The 25,985-nt window shown below is 32.5% G+C and overlaps 1 protein-coding gene across 1 annotated transcript in view; it reads right to left on the minus strand.

Annotated features, from left to right (window-relative positions):
- Window positions 1-2,831: 2,831 nt before the first annotated feature.
- Window positions 2,832-25,985, minus strand: part of LOC134726680 (GATOR1 complex protein NPRL3-like) — a 45,929-nt gene continuing 22,775 nt past the window's right edge. The window contains exons 15-29 of the mRNA XM_063591094.1: window positions 24,006-24,148; window positions 21,310-21,364; window positions 20,701-20,736; window positions 19,673-19,862; window positions 18,797-18,950; window positions 18,242-18,317; window positions 17,326-17,440; window positions 15,532-15,566; window positions 13,962-14,124; window positions 13,597-13,703; window positions 7,984-8,116; window positions 7,244-7,385; window positions 6,264-6,459; window positions 4,612-5,235; window positions 2,832-3,940 (exon numbers count right to left, since the gene is read on the minus strand). Coding sequence (XP_063447164.1) covers window positions 5,079-5,235; window positions 6,264-6,459; window positions 7,244-7,385; window positions 7,984-8,116; window positions 13,597-13,703; window positions 13,962-14,124; window positions 15,532-15,566; window positions 17,326-17,440; window positions 18,242-18,317; window positions 18,797-18,950; window positions 19,673-19,862; window positions 20,701-20,736; window positions 21,310-21,364; window positions 24,006-24,148 — 1,702 coding nt within the window. The 3' untranslated portion in view covers window positions 2,832-3,940; window positions 4,612-5,078. The remainder of the gene's footprint in view (window positions 3,941-4,611; window positions 5,236-6,263; window positions 6,460-7,243; window positions 7,386-7,983; window positions 8,117-13,596; window positions 13,704-13,961; window positions 14,125-15,531; window positions 15,567-17,325; window positions 17,441-18,241; window positions 18,318-18,796; window positions 18,951-19,672; window positions 19,863-20,700; window positions 20,737-21,309; window positions 21,365-24,005; window positions 24,149-25,985) is intronic.

The raw sequence follows: 25,985 nt of genomic DNA on the forward strand, positions 1-25,985 counted from the left end.
GGACGACGACGACGCCAACGTGATAGCAATATACGACGAAAATTTTTTCAAAATTTGCGGTCGTATAAAAAAGTAAATAATGAAATAATAAGAGCATTATATTATGAATAAAGAATTTTATTAGCTAAATAAAGGTCAAGCTCTTTAATGTTATGAACAGACAACAATTGTATAAATGTATGGTTTTTAACCAATTTGGATGGTTTTATATAATATTTGCTGCAAACTGAAATATAATGGTATTCATCTTCAATCAAATATGTATCAAAATATACAAAGTTTTCTTTTTCAATGTTATAAAATCAACCAGTTTCAATGCTATGGCAATGTGCAGACAATCTATATCTACAAATATACGGAATATACATATCGTTAAAAAGTTATTTGTAGACAATTTCAAAAGTGTCTGGATTGTGTATATACCTATAAAATTGTCAACATGGGGACTCATTGAAAAAAACACTTTTATTTCACTCACAAAACTATCTTTTGTTCTATTAAAAAAAATTTGCAAAAAAAATTTTGTCGCTATAACTTTACATCTTGACAACCATAATGAAATGATATGTATTTAATCAACATAGCTTTATGTTCATTTCTAAGCAAAGTGTAGGACTTTGCCATTATAAACTTCTGTGATGGACAGTAAATCTCATTACATATTACCAGCTTAAGGTGGTACACCCTGAGTGAAATTAATTTGGCTCAATCTGTTTTCAAAAAGTTTGACAAAATATTTATATTGATTCTTTGACAAAGCTAAAAAAAAAAAAAATCTCAAAATTTCATTGGATTTATAGCAGTTTGACAAAGACTAATTTTGATAATTGAAAAGCTTAAAATTTTCTTATAAACAGTAGAATGTGATTAAAATGTTAAGCAGAGTTATCTCCCTGTAGTGATATTTACCACCTTAATAGTTTAATAAAAGTTTTACAATGATATAAAAGTGTTGTAAAGTAACAATATATTTTTTAAGTTACAAAATATTTTTTAAGTTACAATATATTTTGCTGTTTGTATCAAGAAAACAAATAACATTCCTTTTCTTACTAGCACAATTCACTCTATACAATGTTGAATTAACTTTATGTTGTAAATATAAAAGCTTACTAAATGGATAGAGGCTGTGAAGGTATTTTGATGTCTAGATACCAAGTTTCAGACACTAAAGAATTGTGGGTAATTTCATTGTTTGAATACTAAAATGATGAATTTTAATTATATGGTTTAATGGACTGAATAAAACAACAAAAAATCCTTACATAAGTAAACAATTTGCAGTAAATAATGTTTTCTCTTTCATCAAATATGATTTTTCTAGTTCAATATCAAGTGTCTTTTGTTCTTTGAATTAATATCATTACCAGTATTTATTAAACATTGTCCAAAAAATCAGAAAAAAATCTATTAGGGGTATAACTACAAAGAAATTCTTTGAAAATTTTATGATGATTGATTGCTGCCAAGTTACGTGTGTATAATGATATATTAATGTTTTATTGTAAATGTAAACACAGTGTATCATCGTACAGCGGCTATAAATACTAACCAAGGGGGCATGATCAACTTAACTTGTAAATGCGCAAATAGTTGTAAATGTTAACACCAACTTTCAATTTCAATACAATTGTCGAGACATTTACATGTTTTACCTGAAAGAAAGCTGATACAGTGCAAAAGTAATAGTTACCAATCATTAAGCTACCTGTGATTACTCATTCCTTGAAACTTTTTGGGTAATAAACGAGTATGAAAATTTTGTTTTTGTGTAGGGTGTTCACTAACTTAACTATGCACTGTACAGAAGGATTTATGTGGTCAGCTTAACACTGTACACAACACTTCTTTTCAAAATAATATATCGAAAAAAACATGTGCATGAAAGATTTCAATGCCAATAATCGATACAACTTTACTTATTACACAGGCACAGTGGCCTTCTATCAGAAAAAGAGTTGCAATGAATATAGAATTATATCACATAAGACGAGTGGCAAATTCTTTGACAAGTATTTGCACATGTTTTTAGTAATCGTTCTTGTTTTAAGGAAATAATGAGACATCTCTTATCATCAACCTACCACCAAATCATTACTTAAGGTAGCACTCCACAGTTAGAAAATAAAATTAAAAATGAGCCCCAAAATGTTTTATCATCTCCTATTTCTGGATTTCTAATACATTAACCCAACTGTTTGTGTTGTACATGTGCATATGTATGTAATCAGTATCTTCCATAGATTCAATTTTCCAAAGTTAAAAGGGTGAAAATTAATTCCTTTTATGTGTATCCATGGCAACATTCAGCATTTATTTACCATAAAATATTGCAAAAAGGGGGGTGAACATGTCATATATCCCCCCAAAATTTGGATCAAACTAGAATTTCAATGCCTTTGAGTGATACCTTTTTAGAAACTGTTTTCTTAAAACTTCCTAATGATCAAATAAAAAATGGGTGTCTTTCGCCTCATTTTTTCGTAAAATCCAATCACAAAGTTCGTGCGATAAAAAGTTGGAAAAAAACATTACAATAATTGCCGGACCAATGTATGGTATGGACATGCAAATACGGACTGTCATACAGAAAACAGCCTATATTACATACATTACATAACCTTGATGTTCATATAAACCCAATACAAAGGCTATTTTAATACTCAGCTATCCAAAAATGAATTTTATTGCACACTAGCTCTCATATTTAAAAAATCCACAGGGGCCAAAATGCGAAACTACACACCTAACTGTGGAGTGCTACCTAACAACAAGTATGTTTAGATCGAGGTTTCACATTGATAGTATGTGAACAAAACAAAGATTATCGCTACCCTGGAAGGTAAAAATTGATCACGTCAGCTTTGTTAGTACATATATTTGCTGTACTGATGATACACGGTGGTACAATGCAATTTCATGGATTCACGTATTATTAGGACAATTATTACGGTAATTTTTGTTATAAATATTTTTCATAAAATTACATGTATGTTTATAACAATGTATACTATAAGAACTGCCTGTATTCTCTCATAACATGATGTTCAACCAATGAAAAATGATAAAAAGAAAAATGTCATTCTTTAATTGAATACTTGTTTCACAACTAATTTATGGATATTATGGTTTACATGTATCCCATGCAACAACTCTATGAACTTATACTTTTAAATACACAGATAGCAACTACATAAAGATACAACACCTCTATCATGCCTTTTATTAGGAACATAATCTACAATCAGTGTTCTTCCCAGGGCCTTTTAGTATCATTGTTATGTGATGCTATATTTTTTAATGTAACACTATCTTATTTTTTTCTTATAGATTGTGTTGTTAATGTGATGCTATAAGTTTTAGAGAAAAAAATGTTGTTTTTTTAAATTTCCTTGCTTACCAGGATGAGTGAGATATCTGGAGAGAATACTGCTAAAATCTGTAAGAATTCATCAAACAGCTTGAAGATATTTATTTAATAAATAATTGGTATATAGATTGACAAGTTACAGATCAAGTTTGAATTTGTTCAGGTCTTATGATTTTGTACAGAGTTATGGTTGTTGGACTAGTTCATTTTGAAATATATTCATGTAACAGTTCATTTCAAAATATCATATCTAACAAAAACAAATTGTAGTAGTCTATAATGTCTTGTTTTGTCATAAACATGAAGATTAATTATTATTTACTTCTGAGGTATCCTTATTGATTATAAATGTATAAGCTTACAAAACATTAATACCTACAGACAATATGAATAGCAGACATTTTGAACTATGATAAAGTCAACTTCAGACATAAACTAATTATCAAAACTGTGTTATCGTTGAAAACACTAGTTGGACATATCTTCTTGAATTGGTAATGTCTTTATTGTCACATGATTATATGAATGGTTCTTCTTGTTTGTCTTCTGCCATACATAGATGGACTGCTTCTTAAAATAGAAAAAATATGGATATGTGGTACCATTATCATGTAATAGTTTTATTAATGGCAGGCAATTAAATACTTAACAGATTACTGCTTTTCCATTTGATTGTGTACCAGAAACAATAGAACTAAATTGTCAGACCCTTTTATTTTGTATTTTTGTCAAAGAGTATAAAGATGAAAAAAAAATCAGCAAAATAAGATCTGCAAGAATTCAACAAAACCATGGGAATTATTGCCTTCAAATGTAGACCATTGTTTTTATTTATTTCTATAATTTAGGCAATTGTTTCAAAAATTTAAAAGATAGTCATACATTTTTTTAAAGTACAAAAATGGGCATCAATACAAGATATCACACAAATTCCACTAAATAAGATTTACAATTGTAATGCAAACATGATGGATTGCAATGAACGTAAAAATATCAAATTTGCATATTTTTACTAGGTGAGCAATTTAGTCTCCTGTGAGCCTTTTGTTTGGTAAGGCTTTAGCTCATATCTGATTAAGCCAAACAGCTATGAAAGTTATATTCATTTTAGGTTGAATAAGTCAACAGTCTTCCATCAAAGTTACCTTTCTGCACATGAGTGTTCTATTCATTTCTTGTAACATTATTTTCAAAGGCTTGAAATATATAACTTGTCTATCTATTAATGTATCTTATCATACCTTCTCTTTTTGATCCTAATTGTATAGTTGATAATTTCCAGTAAATCAAATCACCTCATGATGTCTTGTAGTCTTGCTGGTTTTCAATTCATCTGAATTAATTGCACTTCGGGATAAAAAGCTTCTCTAATCATATATATGGTTATCAATTTCAATTCACTTGTTTCATGAAAGATTAGATAAAAATCACTGATGAAATAATTTGCTTCAGCAGGTTACGCATTTTAATTCCTGGTACCCAGTTCTGTTTTAAGGGGCATTTTCAAATCAAACCAGTTGTTTAATATCTTCATATACATGTTGTATGTAAAACATACTAAAAATTATCCAATAATTTCACTGATTAAATCGGTATCAACTTCTAATTGATAATGATAATTTCATAAATGATTACATAAGCAGTAAATTACAAGTATTGCACAATCCTTTAGTTTCTTTGAGATTCTTGTCTATTTAAAGATTTACACTCAGGATGAATTAAATATTGTAGCTTGGTCAGGATACTGACATGTGATTAGAACATCCTGAAACTTGTCTAGTAAAGTCAGAAGCTGAGATCGTGTAAGGTCTTCATAAAACATAATCTCTTCAAAATGGTGCAGACCATTAAAATAAGGACAGAGCCTGAAAAAAACAATTGAAATAAATTTTGAATCATTCATATGTGATGCTTGACGATCCCCACTAAAAGCAGAGGTTCATATCACAGTTCATTTAAAAATTTACCTTCAAATTTGTAGCTTACATTGGTATGTATTATTATAAGATCACATTTATTGTAGCTTTATTATTAAATTAGTGATAACATTAGTTTTAGTTAATCAAAATAAAATTTTAATAAAACCGTGGTTGGAATAAAATAAGACTGTTATTGTGACCAACTTATTTTGAACAAGAATGTGTCCCCAGTACACGAATGCCCCACTCACACTATCATTTCCTATGTTCAATGGACCACGAAATTGGGGTAAAAACTCTAATTTGGCATTAAATTAAAAGATCATATCATAGGGAACATGTGTACAAAGTTTGAAGTCGATTGGACTTCAACTTCATCAAAAACTACCTTGACCAAAAACTTTAACCTGAAGCGGGACAGACGGACGAACAGACGCATAGACCAGAAAACATAATGCCCCTCTACTATCGTAGGTGGGGCATAACAAGAATGTGTCCCCAGTACACAAATGCCCAACTCACACTATCATTTTCTATGTTCAATGGACCGTGAAATTGGGGTAAAAACTCTAATTTGGCATTAAAATTTAAAAGATCATATCATAGGGAACATGTGTACAAAGTTTGAAGTCGATTGGACTTCAACTTCATCAAAAAATACCTTGACCAAAAATTTAACCTGAAGCGGGACAGACGGACGAACAGACGGACGGACGAACGGACGCACAGACCAGAAAACATAATGCCCCTCTACTATCGTAGGTGGGGCATAAAAATAAATGGTTGAATAGATAGCAGTTTGACAAACACTTATTTTGATCATTGAGAAGCGTAATATTTTCTTAAAAATACAACGTTATTAAAATGTTTACCGGTAGCTGATTTTACAGAGTTATCTCCCTGTAATGTAAGGTACGAACTTAAAGGCAAGAAATAAATATAATTGCTATTGCCCTTATTGACTAATCAATTACCTTAGAAATAATCTTAAATCATCTGTATTTTTTGCAGCTGATAAGTTGAGCATGTAGTCTTGCTCCTCTCTGGTCAATTTAGACATGGTGTCTTCCATGGGCATAAAACCTTTTATCTCTTCAGATATAAAAGACCCATCACTTGCCAGTTCTGAAGACGGAGACTGGTAGTGGATCTGACTTTCATCACTGTTTACTGAAAACAATTCAAAAATATAAAACCATATAAAACTAATAAGACAATATAACATAAAATATATACAGTCATAGTACAAAAGTGAGTTCTCACTCAAAAAATGTCCTATCATTTCAACTAAAATGAATATTTTTCCAAAAATTATTACCAATTAAATCTATGAGCGATTTTTATAAAATAGATACCATAAGATGCAGAAATGTCTGAAGTTTTCTTGTTTACTTGGCTATAATTTTGGTGAGGTTCGTTTTCATTATCTAAATTATTGTAATGGGACAAAATTTAAACTAGATTTATAATAACTTTTCATGGTGTAAACTATATAACAAATATTAAGTGAATATCTTGAAGTATGAATTTTTTATGTCCAAAGACCATAACTTTGCACAAAATCATCAGACTTTTAACAAAAATCAACTTGATCTGTAACTTGTGATATAAAACAATAAACCAAATATCAATTCAATATCTTTCAGTATGAAGAAAAAAAGTCTGGAAATTTAATATGGCGGACTGCATATGGACAGACAGACGGAGTGCAAACCTAAAGTCTCCTTTGACTGTCACTTAGCAACACAAATGCCATTAACCCCATTTTAAGCTGTGCTTTGTAAACTGCTTTTTGTCCTTTGGTATTTTATTTGTCCTTTTGCTATTGCTTTGTTTTTAACTTATTAATTTAAATGTCCTTGCTCCCTATGGTATCTTTCACTATCTCTGTTCTAACATAGTACACATGATCATAAATTATTATCATAAAAACGTTATCATCTTGATGACCTACCTGAAGTTACATCAGAGAAACTAGATGTTCTGTCCTCCACACAAAGCCTGGATTTAAGTGGTGGCATTAGAAACACATAGGTATGTAGTTGGTGTATCAACCCATGCTGTAATAACCATACAACCATACTAACTTTCTCTTCCTGAAATATAATTTAAAGATCAGCTACAAGAATGAGTACTTCGGAAAGATGCAAGATCCCATATAGTAGATTCTTTGAAAATCGGTTTCCTTCATCTAAACTTCCTTTAAATGTTGTCAATTTCAAATTTCAATTGAATAATGTCTATTCAACTCTGTTTCACTTAAAAAATTTATATTTTCATGACAGAAGTTTGTTTTACCAGATTATCACTATTGGCTGCACAATGTTTTATTTAATGAATGGTTTTCAAGCATAAAATCATGGAAAGGCACCTCAGTTTTGGAGAAAAAAAAAGGATTAAAGTATGGATGGAAACTCGAAACAACCTTGCGCTGAACAAATATTGAGAAGTCAGGAGATATATATACAGATAGCAAGCTTTTTAAGCAGTCTTTTAGTCTTTGATTGACCACTTGACTTCTTTTTCTCTCTTTATTCTTTTGATCTTAATTATTAACAAATCTTTAATTCATAACAATACCAATATATAACCGGCATCATCTATTTTAACTTATGTTTTAATATTTCTACAGTTCATCATTTTTTATTCTAAAAAAAAATGTTAGGCTTTTATAAAGAGCAGTCCATTCTTTACCTGTTGCTTTTGTTGTTTATTCAGCATGTCCTGTGTATCCCATAACTTTGTAGGATAAGAAAATTCTGACAGCTCGACTGCTAAAGATCTTCCAGGAAAGAGCTGTACAAATTCTTCTGCAATCTTAGAATTCCTGTTAAATAAAATATATAATTTACTATTTAACCCATTACTATTTATAAAATCAAATATTTTCTTATTAAGAGTTTAGTTTTATCCTCACAAAAACATAATATTAATATACATTTTGTGCATATTATTAAAAACAAGAATGTGTCAATAGTACACGGATGACCCACTTGCGCTATCATTTTCTATGTCCAATAGACCGTGAAATTGGAAAAAATCTCTTATTTGGCATTAAAATTAGAAAGATCATATGATAGGGAACATGTGTACTAAGTTTCAAGTTGTTTGGACTTCAACTTCATCATAAACTACCTTGACTAAAAACTTTTACCTGAAATGGGACAGATGGACCAACGGAAAAATGAACAGACACACAGATCAGGGGCCAATTTCACAAAACATCGTAATTCTAAGATTATACTTAAGTCAAGTCTTAAGTCAAAAACCAATTTCACAAAAGAACTTACGTCAAAACTTACGACCAACTTTGGTCGTAAACTTAAGAGTGCCTCTACCCACACTTAAGTGTCCAATAAATACTTACGACCACTCTTACGATTATCTTAACCCTTACCATGCGGTACCCGTCTTTTGACGGGCGGACCCTAATAACCGTTATTTGGCTCCAATGGCGTTCCATACTTTTAGAAGTCCACTTTATGATACTTATTTTAAAAGTTATGCATGTTCCGTCAACCTCAGGCTATCCATATTCACGTTTCTCATGTATAAGTAGCATTTTGAGCACAAATACGGACTTGGAAAATTGAAATTGGCTAAAAATCGGTTTTCTGGAGGGGTAGGCTTCACATCTGTATCTTACACAAGAAGTTCAGAGGCATAAAACTGGCAAAGATAGTGCAAACCCACAGCCATATAACTGCTGATCATAATTATTATTGAAATACGCATAGGAAACAACTACTTCCGGTTTTGGGTCCATTCGAAGTCAAAAATCAGCAAAAATCGTGAAATTCAGTATTTTGGGTCCATATGACATTCTGTAGACTGATGCATCAAGATCAGATTCACTCCGACCTAACAACTGTTGGGGTCAATTTGTTCACTAGGGTCTACTCTATACGCAGGCTACAGCTGGATACCTTAACCAGCATCCCTGGGTCTTCTGGGTCAAGAGAAGGGGTGAAAAATCGGCAAAATTGACGCTTTATGCACCTGTTGACCCACTTTGGGGCAAATTCCTGCCAAAAAAATCAAGAGCCTGTATCGCTCACCTGATTTTACCTGGGTTTTTCGAAATCATATAAAAAAAAGATAAAATTTGGCTACAAAGTAACAACACTTGGCCTGCACCTCATTAAGAAAGGAACATTTATGCCATGTTTGGTTTCATTCCATTCAGTGGTTCTCTAAAAGAAGTGATTTGTATGCATTTCACATAGGGTCCTATGTTAAACTAAGTCCCCCGCTGGCGGCCATTTTGAATGATGGATCGACTACAAAGTAACAACACTTGGTCAGCACCTCATAAGGAACATGCATGCCATGTTTGGTTTCATTCCACTCAGTGGTTCTCTAGAAGAAGTTCAAAATGTAAAATGTTAACCATGACGACGACGACGGGCGCTGCCGGACGCCAAGTGATGAGAAAAGCTCACTTGGCCCTTCGGGCCAGGTGAGCTTAAAAAGAAGATGTGGTATGATTGCCAATGAGACAACACCCCACAATAGACCAAAATTACACAGAAATTATCAACTATAGGTCACTGTACGGCCTTCAACAATAAGCATATCCCAAACCGTGTAGTCACCTATAAAAGGCCCAGACATGACAATCTCAAACAATTCAAACAACAAAACTAACGGCCGTATTTCATATACAAAAAAATAAACGGAAAACAAATATGTAACACAAAAACGACGATAACTAATTAAATTTAAGGCTCTTGTCTAGGGACAGGCACATACTAACATAATGTGATGGGGTTAAACATGTTAGCAGGGTGTACATCGTTTCGGAGCATGCTATTACCTTGTTTAATTCGTTTTATCACTCGCTTGTAATTCGCTTATAATACGTGTATCATACGTTGCACCTTTTAAAACATGATTTTCAATTGTTTTGTTGTCTCTGGTGGTAGATTTGGGTTCTTAGAGGTGATATAACTCTATAAGGGCATATGTACCCGTTCCAGCGCTCGGATAATACCCTGTTAAATATTCCTTACTTAGTTGCTTTTAATACGTTTGTTGTACATTGCACCTTTTAGAAAAGGATTTTCAATTGTGTTCATAGCTCTGGTGGTAATAATGTGTTCTTATAGATGAAATACCCCTATTAGCGCGTATGTACCCGTTACAGCGCTCGGATAATACCCTGTTACTTATTCGTTCCTTATTCGCTTTTAATGCGCGTGGTATACGTTGTACCTTGAAATAAATCGTTTTTTAATTGTGTCCATGCCTCTGGTGCACGTGTAACAATGTGTTCTTTGAGATGAAATGACCGTATTAGAGCGCATGTACCCATTCCAGCGCTCGGTTAATACCCTGTTACCTATTCGTTACCTATTCACTTATACATGTAATACGTTTGTTATACTTTGCACCTTTTAGAAAAGGATTTTCAATTGTGTCCATGTCTCTTGTAGTAACAATGTGTTCTTAGAGGTTAAATGACCCTATTAGCGCACATGTACCCGTTCCAGCGCTCGGTCAATACCCTGTTACCTATTCGTTACCTATTCGTTACTTATTCGCTTTTAATACGTTAGTTGTACGTTGCACCTTTTATAAAAGGATTTTCAATTGTGTTCATACATGTATCTCTGGTGGTAATAATGTGTTCTTAGAGATGAAATACCCCTATTAGCGTGTATGTACCCGTTCCAGCGCTCGGATAATACCCAGTTACTTATTCGTTCCTTATTTGCTTTTAATGCGCAAGGTATACGTTTTACCTTGAAATAAATCGTATTTTAATTGTGTTCATGTCTCATGTAACTATGAGTTCCTAGCGCGCAGTTAATACCCTGTTACATATTTGTACCTTGTTTGAGTTTTTGGTCTTTTTTTCTTTTACTTTATGCAATATGTCAACTATATTTGTTGTATGGAAATATATCATAATTTATTTGTCAGTCTCGCAGGTTTTATTGACTGGTACCTCATTTTCACGGTTCATTGATCAATGTTAAGTTTTTGTGTTTTTCTTTTACTATAAGCAATAGGTCAACACTATTTGTTTTATAGAAGAATAGTAAGCTGTACATGTCTGTCTGACATGGTTCATCTTACCTTGACCAGGCTTGCTATCATTTTCATGGTTCATTGGTCAATGTTTAGTTTTCTTGGTAAAGTCTTTTTCTTAGAAACTATAAGCAATATGTCAACTATATTTAGTGTTTTGGATGACTGTAAGGTGTATATGTTTAAACTTTGTCATTTTTATATTGGAGTATTTACTTGCATAAGAGGAGCGTTTTCAGAGAACTCCTCGTACAGTATGTTTGAACCACATATTGAACGTGTGCATGTGGTCAGGGTTTTATTTTTTTTATTAACATTTGCTCTTTTGTGAGATAGTTGAACTTTGTCTCTTGGGGACATTAGCATAAATATTATAGTTATTTTAAAATATCAGTTTGCATCTGCGGGTGCCTAGACGCAATAATATATCAAAGAACGTCCCACATTTATTTTGTTATAATACAGTTACTTCAGAGTGGAGCGCGGGGGCATCACTTTGTCTAGTTTATATTTCCCTTTTTATATTCATAAGACGAAGTACCTGTGCGCTAACAATGAAGAGAAACTATCAAAGGACTCATAATAGCTGCCTATAAGGAGTTTATTGCTTATCTCTAACAATTCTACAACTTTCCATTTTGTATTGTAATGTCTTTAGCCTAGATATTTGGTATACAAACAAAGTGCACCATGCCAAGAAAGCCTATATTTAGATTTGAATCATTCAAAAAATTAATTTATGACCTGCGTGTACGCTTAGAACACGGCTACGTAGCAAATGGTAAATATGTATCATCCATGTAACTTGCTCATAGGAATATTTGCAAACTTTCAACGGAGGCAATTTCTTTGCATAGGAGAAAGAAGACCATTCACAATTTGTATAACTTTTTTTTTGTTAAAAAAACAAACAACACTTTTAAGTATAAGAGTTCATAAGATACAAATATTCCGCGTGGAACACCTCCTTTTGCTCCCTCCATTTTCACCCTTTGGATGGGACCTTCAAATTTAAATTTTGCTTTCTAACTGATTAATTCATATACAGGACTGGCAACTCTCTTTGTTTAAAAACTGATTAGAGTCACCGCCTTAAAAGAAATAAATAGCCCAACTCCAAAATAATATAATCCTGCATTACGTTATTTTTTACCACGTAGGACTAATATTTATAGAATAAATACCTAATACTGAAAGTGGAACTACAATTAAAAAAAAGGTCCGTATAGGCACATAGGAAAACTGAAGATTTATTTTTGGCTAAGGGTGCCGGTGGTACCGCTCTGTGCGTTTAAAATAAAAATCAAATATTTGTCAATGTACCTTGTCTGTTTTATGAATTTTAACCCTAAGTTTTCTATCAATTACATGCCAAGAAATCCTCGCTTAAAAATCTGATGGACCTCCTACGGCACCCATTAAGAGATAAAGATTTGATTTGATTAAAAAAAATGTATGACCTGCATGTAAGTGTCGATTAGAATAGTGTTATATACCAAATGATCAGTATTAATTCATCCGAGGCAATTTCTTTGCATGTATGAATAAATAAATAAGTAATTACACCTTTTTGCCTCTTTTCTCCTAATTTTGCCATATTGTTTGTTTTATGGGCAATGAAAAAAATCCAACGTTGTGCCCAACAGGTACTTGTTTCTTGGAAAGTTAGGCTGTGTCCAAACCGCGCCGTAATCACAGAAATGTTGGAAGTTACTGTGCCAGAGAAAATTAAGAAGCTCACTCTCTGACAAGTCTGGCTTTCTCTTTGTTATTTCCATTGACAAGTTAAGGGAGATCTATGGAATGTTTCCGTCCCGTTTTGTTCAGTTACATAGGGAGTAACCGATGCGCATGCTTTGATGAAGTGAAAGTAACGTTGCTAAGGTACTTATATCTTAAGAGTGGTCGTAAGTTTAGACGTAATATTCAAGCGTAAGAGCGGTCCTAAGTTTAGGATTAAAACTTACGACATGTTTTGTGAAATTGTCTTAGGACTGCACTTAGGAATGTATTAAGTATAACACTTAAGACTTAAACTTACGATGTTTTGTGAAATTGGCTCCAGATAACTTAATGTCCCTCTACTATCGTAGGTGGGGCATAAAAAAACTTAATAAAAAGTAATGTAGTACAGTCACAAAAGAAATACAACGGTAAGATAAACTAATACTTCGAATATAGTTCGAAAACATGAACACAAATGATTTCTTCACCTTCAATGGATAAACGATTTTCATTTTGGTAAATTTTCAAGATTTATAAACAAACACTTACATTTTGATATTAGAACTTGGAGACAGTAAATACACATTGCTTTCACATAACGGATACACAATAGTAGCTTTACCCCAGTATACAAGATGACTGACCAGCTGGAATACCTAGAAATTAAATATGATTAATTTCAGACAAGTTCTGTTAAAAGCATGTTTAAATAAATCACACTTTCAGCATTAAACTGATAAATATATCATTTGAATACATAAATTTTTTTTTTTTTTAAATTGAGCAAAAATAATTAAAATCATGCCATGTCATGTGAAACAAAGCGATGAAAGGCGTTATACAGCAAAATGCCAAGTGGTTGCTTTATGTCCATTTGATCTAGTAATAACTTTATAAGTAAGAAAGTAACATACCTGTGACAAACTCAGATCAGCCTCCAATGCTATAATCTGTAAACTTCTGACTGGCTGCTGTATAATGACATTGATAAGTCTGTTCAGAGCTGGTGTACAATCTGTTGACAAAGTATCCAAAAGATTCTGTCCATCCACAAGTAATAACACTCCATGGTAAGGTCTGTTGATAAATTATATCTTTTCAATGAGTAACTGAAATAAATAGCTATAATGCCCCTGCTTGCATATCATATAAAGTTATAAAGGGACATAGTTGAAGAACAGTAAAAGTAACCCTACCCAAATTTGTACTTGGTCTGAGTTTTGTGGTAATAAGTATTGTGTATAAGTTTCATAAAATATGGTTAATGCAAGACAAGAAACGAAAAATCCAGCAATCTTTCCATTTGTAAAGGGGCATAACTCTAGAAAATGTAGTGACAATCCATAAATTCAAATTTGATCTGTATTTTGTGGTAATAAGCATTCTGTTCAAGTTTCATAACATTTGGTTGAGGTAAAGAAAAGTGAGAAACTGGAAACTAAAAAACTTAGCATTTTTTTTGTTTTGTAAAGGAGCATTACTCTAGAACAGTTAAAATGACGCCCCAAAATTCATAATTGATCTGTATTTTGTGGTAATAAGCATTGTGTATAAGTTTCATAGCATCTGGTTGAGATACACTAAAGTTAAAGAATGGGAAAAATTCAGATTTTTTGTTTGTTTGGAAAGGGCCAGAACTCTAAAACTGTTAAAATGACCCCACCAAAATTCAAACTTGATCTGTGTTTTGTGGTAATAGCAATGTGTAGAGAGGGAGGGTGGGAGGGGTGCTGATCCCGAAATCCTGGGCTTAAAAACTCAAAATCCCGAAATCCCAGGCTTAAAAACACATAAATCCTGAGGTCCCGAAATTCGAAATAAATAATTCCCGGATCCTGAAAGGGTCAATCCCGAAATCTCGAGCTTAAAAACACTCCATCCCAGAGTCCTGATAAAGGTCTTATCCCCCCTCTGTAGAAGTTTCATAGCATTTGGTTGAGGCAAACTGAAGTTGAGAACAGAAATCATCTTTAGGATGTATGGACGGACAGAGGTATAGATGTATATACAGATGGACAAGGGTAAAATTTAATGCCCCCTCAGATACATTATGATGACCCACATTCAATAATTAATCTCCCTTCCTACCCTCCCACATACATTTTAATGGAATAGCCCTTCATTAAAGTTTTTGCAAATATAGTTTATTTCAGTGGGTGTGTGGGAGAGGGGTTAAGATCTTATCAGTCGTTGTCTTATGCTATGTCATTGGATGCTATGTCTGTGAGGGCCTCAGGGAAGATTAGTTTATTGTAACTAACTGAGTTTACCCTCTTTAAATAAAGAATTTATTATTATATTATTTATGGTTTCTGTTTTATTTTTATCACAATTATTCTAGACTAAGACGAGTTTCAACATATTGTAAAGACACCTTTATTTTGTTTTATTTTTGAAGATTGAATTTTGAATTCTAAATGTGTTGGTTTGCTATCTAATTATTATATATACACATCTCCTCTTATTCATAGCTATTGTACTAACCTTAAAGCTTCTATACATCTCTGGATAACTTCAGGCTAGATTAAATATAAATTGACAATTATACTATGTGAGTATTCTAATGTGAAGTTATTTGTTTGCAATTAAAGTCCAATGTATTTAAAAATTGAAATAGTGTTTTAATTGAAATTAAAATTATATGTTATTTGGGAATAATTTGCTATTCAAAGATTTCTATGGAATTTAAGTTGTAAATATATTTTTTATATCGCACTGAAAAGCAGAAATAACCTCAGTAGTCTGTTGTTATTTATGTATTATTGTCTTTTTGTTTATTTTCTTTGATTACATCTTCTGACATCAGACTCGGACTTCTCTTGAACCGAATTTTAATGTGCGTATTTGTATGCGTTTACTTTTCTACATTGGCTAGAGGTATAGGGGGAGGGTTGAGATCTCACAAACATGTTTAACCCCGCCGCATTTTTGCGCCTGTCCCAAGTCAGGACCTTTGTTAGTCTTGTATTATTTTATTTCAGTTTCTTGTGTACAATTTGGAAATGAGTATGGCGTTCATTATCACTGAACTAGTATATATTTGTTTAGGGGCCAGCTGAAGGATGCCTCCGGGTGGGAATTTCTCACTACATTGAAGACCTGTTGGTGACCTTCTGCTGTTGTTTTTTTCTATGGTCTGGTTGTTGTCTCTTTGACATATTCCCCATTTCCATTCTCAATTTTATCTTATTTCAAACCAATAGACAAATATCATTTGAATAACACTGATAACAAACCTTTAATAAGAACATTTCTCTGATTACTGTTCTGATTATGCATTACACAATTTAACAAGATATTCTGCAGGACGCAGCTTGATACGACCAAAGAGATTGAACCCTGAACTGTTGGGGCAAGTATGGACACAGCATTCAAGCTCTGAATTTGGATTGTGATTAAATAGTTGACACTGAATAGGTTTCTGACACAGAATTAATGTGGTCTAAGAACTTTAAATACATGGTTAGATTCAGCATATCAAAGAACCCCAAGAATTCAATTTTTGATGAAATCAAATAAAGTTTAATTTTGGACCCTTTAGAACTTAATGTGGACCAATTTGATAAGGAGCCCAAATATAAAAAAATCTCAATTCATGGTTATATTCAGCATATCAAAGAACCCAAAGATTTAATTTTTTGTTAAAATCAAACTAAGTTTAGTTTTGGACTCTTTGGACCTGAATGTAGACCAATTTGAAATCGGGACCAAAAAGTAAAAATCTAAATACATGGTTATATTTGGCATATCAAAGAACTACAATAATTCAATTTTTGATGAAATCAAACAAAGTTTAACTTTGGACCCTTTTGGCCCCTAATTCCTAAACTGTTGGAACCAAAACTCCCAAAATCAATCCCAACCCTCCTTTTTGTGGTCATAAACCTTGTGTATAAATTTTATAGATTCTAATTGACTTATACTAGAGTTATTGTAAAAGAAACCAAGAAAAATGCTTATTTGTGCCCCTTTTTGGCCCCTAATTCCTAAACGGTTGGGATCAAAACCCCTAAAATCGATCTCAACTTCATGGTTATAAACCTTGTCTTCAAATGTTATTGATTCCGGTTTACTTATACTAAAGTTATTATCCGGAAATCACCTGTCTTCAAACGACACTGACAATGAAAAAAGTAAAGCGTCTTATAGTAAAATACATAAAAAAATCCCTGGTGTTGGTAAAAAACATTAAAACTGATATCAGTCATCATTCTACATATATATACCATATGTTATGTATGTACTTACATTTAATTTAAAAGTTGTGTATATACTTACATTTACTTTAACAGATAAGGCAGCAGAAGATTTAGAATGTACTTTGTGTGGCAGACAAAATGTCACTTCTATCCACTTGTTAATATATAAATGAACAACTCCTTTGTCTTTCACACTGAAATTAGAACAATTGTGAACAATTTAAAAAAACATTAATGGTATGACTTTCACTGAGAATGCGAAACTGGATCATTGTTGATATTTTTTAAGTGTAACCTTGAAATTCTATTGATTTAATTTACATTATAAGACCTAGATGTGCTAGATGTGTCAGTACAACCCAGTCTTTAGCTTTATAATTTTTTTTAAAGTCCGTTGTAATTTTCCCAAAAGTCATTTCTTAGAAATGAGCACAAAATCTGTCTATAAGTCATCATTAAACAATATGCCAAAAATCACCCCCTCTTCTGCAGTCATTACAAAAAACAATCTGGAAAAGTCCAAATTTTTTGGAAGGATTAAAGTGAAGAACAAATATATACATGTACTGACTAAAATTAAACAAAATAATGTACCTGTTTGAATGCAAAAATAAAAATCTTAAAAAATTAGGAAAGGGTTCTTTTCTTCATAGAACTTTATTTAGTGTACATATAAATATTCTTCCAAGTATTACTGATGAATTTCATAGTTATTGTCACACATGTGGGGAAAAAAAATCAATTTTATGAATTGAGCTTTGGTGTGCTCCTCTACTGAAAGAGAAAGTTAAAGAAAAAAACAAACTTCAAAGTAACTTTGGAACAAACAATGGTAAAATAAGGGACAAAGGCAAACTTTCTATAACATACATTACTGACAACATCTAGATACATTCTCCAGTATTTAATAATCATTTTACCCAAGAGTTGAGTGAAAATACAGATCTGTTGTTTAAATGTAATGACATAATGGACTATCTCAACCATAATCATACCTTTCATATGCTGTTCTTAAGTCTCTTGCTAAAGAACTTTTCGTCTGTATTAAATCATATGGAAAATGCATCTGATCTGAAAAATATGAAAACTGACATTGAATGAAAGACAGATGTCTTTCTCCCAAACAGATGATTCATAAATTCAGAATTTTTCCTCTCAAAATGGTCAACAAAAATTTCTTTATTTGATAAATCTATGGCTTGCAAAAATTATTTCTCAAGTCTATTTTAATGAGAGGAAAACTCAGAATTTATGATCATACTGTTTGGACAAGAGTATAATCAACAGACTACAAAAAGACACCATAAGATTCAATCATGTGAAAGAGAAATAGTTCAGATTGACTAACAGATGATAAGGACACCAAGTGACGATGATAGCTCATATGACCCTAAACATGTTTCCTAACAATAATTGATACGTGTACACTAAGACTAGAATGACAAAATAAATATACTACATTTTGAAACTAAACTATATCTGCTGAAGGGAATACAAACAAATGTAGATGTATTTCTTTTGTCAAAAATAATCATAATTTCTAAAAATACCTTCTGGAAGAGAAGCAATATCATCGTGTATTGATATCATGATTTTAGCCTCTGCTGATAGATACTGCCGCCGAGACTCCTCGTATTTGATAGCCCCTGTCAGTTGTTTAACCAGATCAAAATAACAGTTGATTACTGATTGATCTACTGAGGCCTGAAATTAGAAAAAAACAAGAATATTTACTACTGATTTTGACAGTTTCTTCTTGTATTGTACTGTTAGACTACTGTCCCAGTCTAGGTGACTGCAATCATGATTAACACTGCGACATTCTGTATGAGCCTGTATTTCAGTGGTTGTTGTTTTTTGCTGTTTATCGCTTTTGTTTTTGGTTCTTGCTTTTGACATAATTCAGGCCAATGATTTTTCTCATTTTTTTTTTTTATACATTTGTGATTTTTCAGCCTTTTATAGCTTGCTTTGAGGTATGAGTTCTGCTCATGGTTCAAGGCTGTATGGTGACCTTGATTTGCTAACCTTCTATATTGTTTAGTCTCTGGTGGAGAGTTGTCTCTTTGGCAATCATACTGCATCTTTTTTGATAAGAATATGTTCACTGTATGCAATGACCCCTTAACAAACAAAATTAAAAATTAAACTTACATCATACAATTTATAACCTTATTATTATTCAGTTTTGTCAACAGACATGAAATAGCTGTGTACTGTGGATTTGTTATTATTTGTGTGATACCAATTTTCATGAAATTCATTGGTTCAGGTGAACTAACAATTTTAAAGAGTCAAATGAAATTAATAGGCTTGTTTTTAAACTTTGGACAAACCATGAAATCAAATACATATACACAAAAATACAATTTTCCATCAATCCACAAAAAAAATTATTCCACAGTCACATTTTTATGTTTGCCTACCTTTAAAACAAAGACAATATTAAAAGAGCCAATTTGGTGGGATATTTTGCCAGATGTCTGTTGTTTTGTAGATTGATCCAACAGCATTGGAAATCCTATAAACCTTAAATCATCTACCTTCAGATCAAATGGCTGACCACATAAGGCTGGCTTGACTGACAGAAGGTTGGCTAATATTGCCTTTGAAAATCTAAAATGGAGGCAAATGACTATAATACATGATGTGATGATATTGAGACTATTTCACAATAATAATTCAGAAGTCTTTCTGAAATATTACATTCTTCATTGTGATAAATAGCAAATGACTAAGTACAGTCTACCTGCATCCTTGTCTTGAAATTATTTAGATATAATTAACACATATAGAATGACGAACATTAGATCTTAGCTAACCCACAGTCTCACCATGCAGTGGTCTAATCTTAAATATTGCACCAGGGTCCTTAAATAAGTAGAGTATGACACCCTCCCAACTCATGCCCTCAGATCGAACATTCCCTATATGACTGAATGTGACAGAGTTTATATACATTTTGCACAGCTAAACAGACACTTCTCCAACAGATGGAAAAGACACCTTTTTTTAAAGAGTACTTGATTTCACTAATTTTGTGCTTTTTCTCATTTCTTGATCCATGAAATGTATGTGAGATATCTGTTCTTGGCAAATGATTGGTTAAAATTTAATTATGACTTTAAATTTTCTTGTGTTTCTGAAGAATTTCAAATTGTGATGTCATAAAAAAAGGCAACCTCTGTCACATATATGGACACATCTTTCTGCAAAACTTTGAAAGAGATAAAAATCATTAGAGAAATAAATTTTACCACTATAAGTCCTGTATTACTATATTTCTCCACACTCAACAGCTAAATTTTAAATATTGTAAAATCTCTGCAAGCGGTGATGACTCACACTTTAAATATTATGATTAAACTCTCTTTTGAGTTGAGAAATATCGTAACACACTTGTTGCAGTGGTGAAATCTATATATCTTTTATTATCAGACATTTATTTTCTTACCCAGATAAGGTTCCTGTGTTGCTGCTTACTGGACTTCTGAAGTTATAAGCAAAATCAGTATGAACAAAAAAGAATTTTAGACAATTAATTCAGTGAATTGAAAAATCTAAGTAAAAACTCTAATTTGGCATTTATATTAAGTTTTTAAGTTTCTCAAGATCACAATTAAGGAAAAACTTCACTGTTAAATAGATCTTGAACCAAAAGTTAAATTCAATAATTCCCATGCTAGTGAACTGCAAGATCTTGGTCAAAACCATAATTATGCATACCTCTTTAAAAGTTTACATCATACTGGAACTGTTTACTAAGTTTTCATGTAGATGTAAACGCACCTTTCATGGGGCCATTTTAGCTTAAACTAGTTTTTTAAATATAAATTACTTGTATTTATATGTCCTACATGTATGCTTTGTACAAGGAAAAGTTCACAGATTTGATAAGATTTACATGTTAGGTCTTTAATTAATAAATACAAAACAAATATGTAGGGGAAGGGAAATTACTGTTATTTTTTTTTACATAAGCCATTTAAGATACAGTATTTCAGAGAAATTATGACATGGAAGTTTTAAAATAAATCTGATTAATAAGCATCTAAAAACTCACGATACTGTGACAACATCTTCTGCAATCCGCACACTATAAACATTTCTTCTTTTAGCTGAAATATACAAGAGTTCATATTATGAAATGGATTAATCACAAAAAAATATTTTAAAATCAGGTATCCAGAAAGTTGTTCATTACCAAAAGTTGCTGACTTTTATGTTGCTTTGTAAATGTATATTCCATTGGAGATATCATATAATACCTCAAACATATTTATATAACCAATTTGGGTAATCGTTCCAAACTGTTTAATACTTTTACCAATGATTTACTTCTGCTTCTCCTTTGAATTGACAGCTGCCTTTTAACATTCTTAAGTGTGTACCACTGAAGGTTAATTGATTGGTGTTAAATGCCTTTTTTGCACAGTTGACTATTTCATGATGATTATGGGACTATGCTACTTCAGGTAGGTTTGAATTGTAGAGCCTATGTGCTATTCCTTGTCAATGTGTTCAGTAATATATAAAATATGCAGCCATTGTAAAAAAAGGGAGAAGGTTTGGTATCATTAAAATGTTTAATCCCGCTGCAAATGTATGCACCTGGCCTAAGTCAGGAATCTGATGTACAGTAGTTGTCGTTTGTTTATGTAATTTATATGTGTTTCTCATATCTCGTTTTTTTTTATATATAGATTAGACCGTTATTTAGCAATAATTATAGGTTTTATAATGAGTGAGAATAAATTGAGAATTGGATATCGCTTGATATCAACTTAATTTATTTACATTTGTAATTTCAATATATATATGTTGCTATCTAAATTCAATAAGAGTTGGTATCAAGTGATATTCAATTTTCACAAGTTGTTAAATCAATTTCACTTTATATGGTCAACACTTCCACTCTCAATGTGTAAAATAAAAATTCTGAAAAATGTTGGATTAAGTCTTTTGCACATACAAGTTAAAGTATGACATCATACTGTAAGTTATATGGTTTGCTACTGACCCCTACGAATCCATAAAGGGTTAGTAAAATCCATAGGGGGTGAGTGCGAATTTATCGCTCATAGGAGTTTTCCTGCTGCGTTTTGTAGAAAAATAAACAATGAAAGACAACAAAATCAAAGGACTACATCACCATTAACAGTATGACGTGATGTCATGAACTCCCTATAAAGTTTACTAACCCCCTACAGATCCATAAATATACGTTGATAGTGAGTCTTCCAATGGATATACACTGGTCTACAGTTGCTACCAGGACAACTCTCCAGGATGTGTCACAAAGCTTCTGAACCAACTTAAAAGGGAATCACTGCAGCACAGAAGATGGAAACAGATTCTGGTGTTGTGTTACAAGACTCAACACCAGATGATTGCCATTGATCCAGCCAAGTACAATACATCAGGTGACAGTAGAACCAGGGGCAACCACAAATTTAGACAGACAAGAGTGGAGAGAGACGTCTACTATCACTCATTCTTCCAGAGAACAACAAGAGAGTGGAACAAACTCCCAGAATAAGTAGTGGAGTCCGGATCACTAGAGGACTTCAGGGCCAGAGTGAACACTATCCCCTGGACCCAACCACACCTTAAATAGACAGCAGGAGAACCAGTGTATATAGTTGTAATCAAGCATATTTTACTGTAAATACCATCCAGATTTTCCTGGACTTTTACTTTTGGGCAGAGAGGAGTGGCCTCCTGTCTGTTTGAGATGCGCCCGAGTCAATTACACTTTTATAGAGTTCGACTCGTAACCTGTAAGAAGAAGAAGGATAGAAACAAGTGCCTGTGATTTTGCACCTAATTTTTCAAAATTTTCTTGGGGGACCAAGTTGCAAGCACAGCTAGTCCTGTGTGCCTTCAGTACGAATGAACTTATATATTTTCTATAAATCCATCATTTCAAGACCTTTTATTCCCAATAGCATGGGCCCTTTAGGACCTTCCCCTAAACACTAGATAATCACTCTCTTGAGATAATTTTTACCTGCCTATGTAGGATTGAATAGTACTGTCCCCCATGAAATGATGTCCCATTGACAAAATTGCACAGGTATGACCTATGAAATTTGGTCCAGGACATAATATTATTATAAAATATTGTCCACTTCTATGTAAAAGTGTCCCTTGACCAGAGATTCTATTGTGACCTTCATTGGACATTTTTTCATAGTGAAATCATGTCCATATTGCATAAGTCTTGTCTAATACCAAAAAAATTATTCAACAAAAAATAATAATAAGACAAAATTGACATTTGTTTTTAAATATACAATAGGAATCTAAGAATTGTTTTAACATCTTTGAATTGTCCTCTTTAACAATACCAATAAAGTCAGGAATAATATTCATAAATGCTTGATTGCCGTTTCTTCTGCATACGTTTCAGTCTTGAAGTCATTTTTGTTCACATCTGTGTTGTCTTTATTTAAATATCAATTACGATTTAACTAATTGATTAAAACATTTCAATGATTTCTAAATTATTTCCCTTCTTTAGGAACAGAAAAAATAGCTATACTATGAAATATTGTCCTTTGTGACATATTTTTATACAACATCCATGAAATTATGTGCAAGTACTAGGGACAATTTTTCACTAAGGGAGACACTATTTTATAGTTTACAAATATGATAGTCTGTCCCATGAACAAAATTTCACAGATAAACTGTGAAATAATGTTCTAGAGGACACAATTTCATGGGACACTTTTTTGGCTTACACCTACAACTTACATTTAGCAATATCTTGGTGGGTTCTTGCTGTTTCAAAATTTGGATACTGAAATAGCAATCTTTCACCTCTTGTACCCGAAGTCACAAGCAAAATAGAGACCGGGTCAAAATCTGTCATCTTCAATCTTGCCAAAAAAAAAAATCTGTATTGTCAAAGGGACATAACTCTATAAAATAAATAAATAAAAAACGGACTCGGACAAGCAACAACAAAATTCGGAAATTTTCTCCAAAGAAATGATTTTGAAGTTCTAAAGAACATATTTGATGACAGAAGTTAATTTCCAATCTTTTGACTCAAATTTATTCTTAGTTTTCATGGGTGCTTTTTATTTACTAATTTGTTACGGTTCACCGTCTGTCCAACTTCTTCCAATGAAGGTACACCTCCACTAGTTGGCAGTAATTACCACCAAATTAATCATGTGAGCCTTCCCTTTTTGGTATTGAACCTAAGTCCTTGTACAATTTAAGAGAGACCCATACACTGTAACTCAAGTTATTGTCTGGAAACTAGATAAAAGCTTGATTTTGGCCCTTTTTTGCCCCAAATTCCTGCATGTTTGGGGCAATTACCCCTATATTCAATCCAGGCTTTTACAATGTAATATGACACCTTGTGATTTTAATTTCAGAGCAATCCATACACTTACACACAAGTTATTGTCGGGAACTACAAAAAACTTATTTTTGGCCCTTAATTCCTATTCTATTAATACCATAACCCTCAAAATCAATCCCAACCTTCATTTTCTGGTATTGCACCTTCTTGTAATATTTCATTGAGATCCATTTACTTCAACTAAAGTTATTGTCTGGAAACCAAATGTGTATTCAACCAATGAGACAAGGGTAGCGATGAATACATCATAGCATTATACGAAGAAAAACACATTTTGATGTCTTATAAAACTAGAGGCTCTAAAGAGCCTGTGTCGCTCACCTTGGTCTATGTGAATATTAAACAAAGGAAGCAGATTGAAAATTGACTACAAAGGTCAATAACTCCTACAGGGGTCAATTGACCATTTCGTTCATGTTGACTTATTTGTAGATCTTACTTTGCTGAACATTATTGCTGTTTACAGTTTACCTATATCTATAATAATATTCAATATAATAACCAAAAACAGCAAAATTTCCCTAAAATTACCAATTCAGGGGCCGCAACCCAAAAACAGGTTGTCCAATTCATCTGAAAATTTCAGGGCAGATAGATCTTGACCTGATTAACAATTTTACTTCATGTCAGATTTTCTCTAAATTATTTGGTTTTTGAGTTATAAGCCAAAAACTGCATTTTACCCCTATGTTCTATTTTTAGCCGTGGCGGCCATCTTGGTTTGATGGCCAGGTCACCGGACACATTTTTTAAACAAGAAACCCCAAAGATGATTGTGGCATAGTTTGAATCAATTTGGCACAGCAGTTTCAGAGAAGAAGATTTTAGTAAAAGATATATAAAATTTACGAAAAATGGTTAAAAATTGACTTTAAAGGGCAATAACTCCTAAAGAGGTCAACTGACCATTTTGGTCATGTTGACTTATTTGTAAATCTGACCTTGCTGAACATTATTGCTGTTTACAGTTTACCTATATCTATAATAATATTCAATATAATAACCAAAAACAGCAAAATTTCATTAAAATTACCAATTCAGGGGCCGCAACCCAAAAACAGGTTGTCCAATTCATCTGAAAATTTCAGGGCAGATAGATCTTCACCTGATTTACAATTTTACACATGTCAGATTTGCTCTAAATGCTTTGGTTTTTGAGTTATAAGCCAAAAACTGCATTTTACCCCTATGTTCTATTTATAGCCATGGCGGTCATCTTGGTTAGTTGGCGGGGTCAACGGACACAATTTTTAAACTAGATACCCCAATGATGATTGTGGGCAAGTTTCAAATAATTTGGCCCAGCAGTTTCAGAGGAGAAGATTTTTCTAAAAGATTACTAAGATTTACGAAAAATG

This window comes from Mytilus trossulus, chromosome 7, assembly GCF_036588685.1.
Source record: "Mytilus trossulus isolate FHL-02 chromosome 7, PNRI_Mtr1.1.1.hap1, whole genome shotgun sequence".
NCBI lineage: Eukaryota > Metazoa > Mollusca > Bivalvia > Mytilida > Mytilidae > Mytilus > Mytilus trossulus.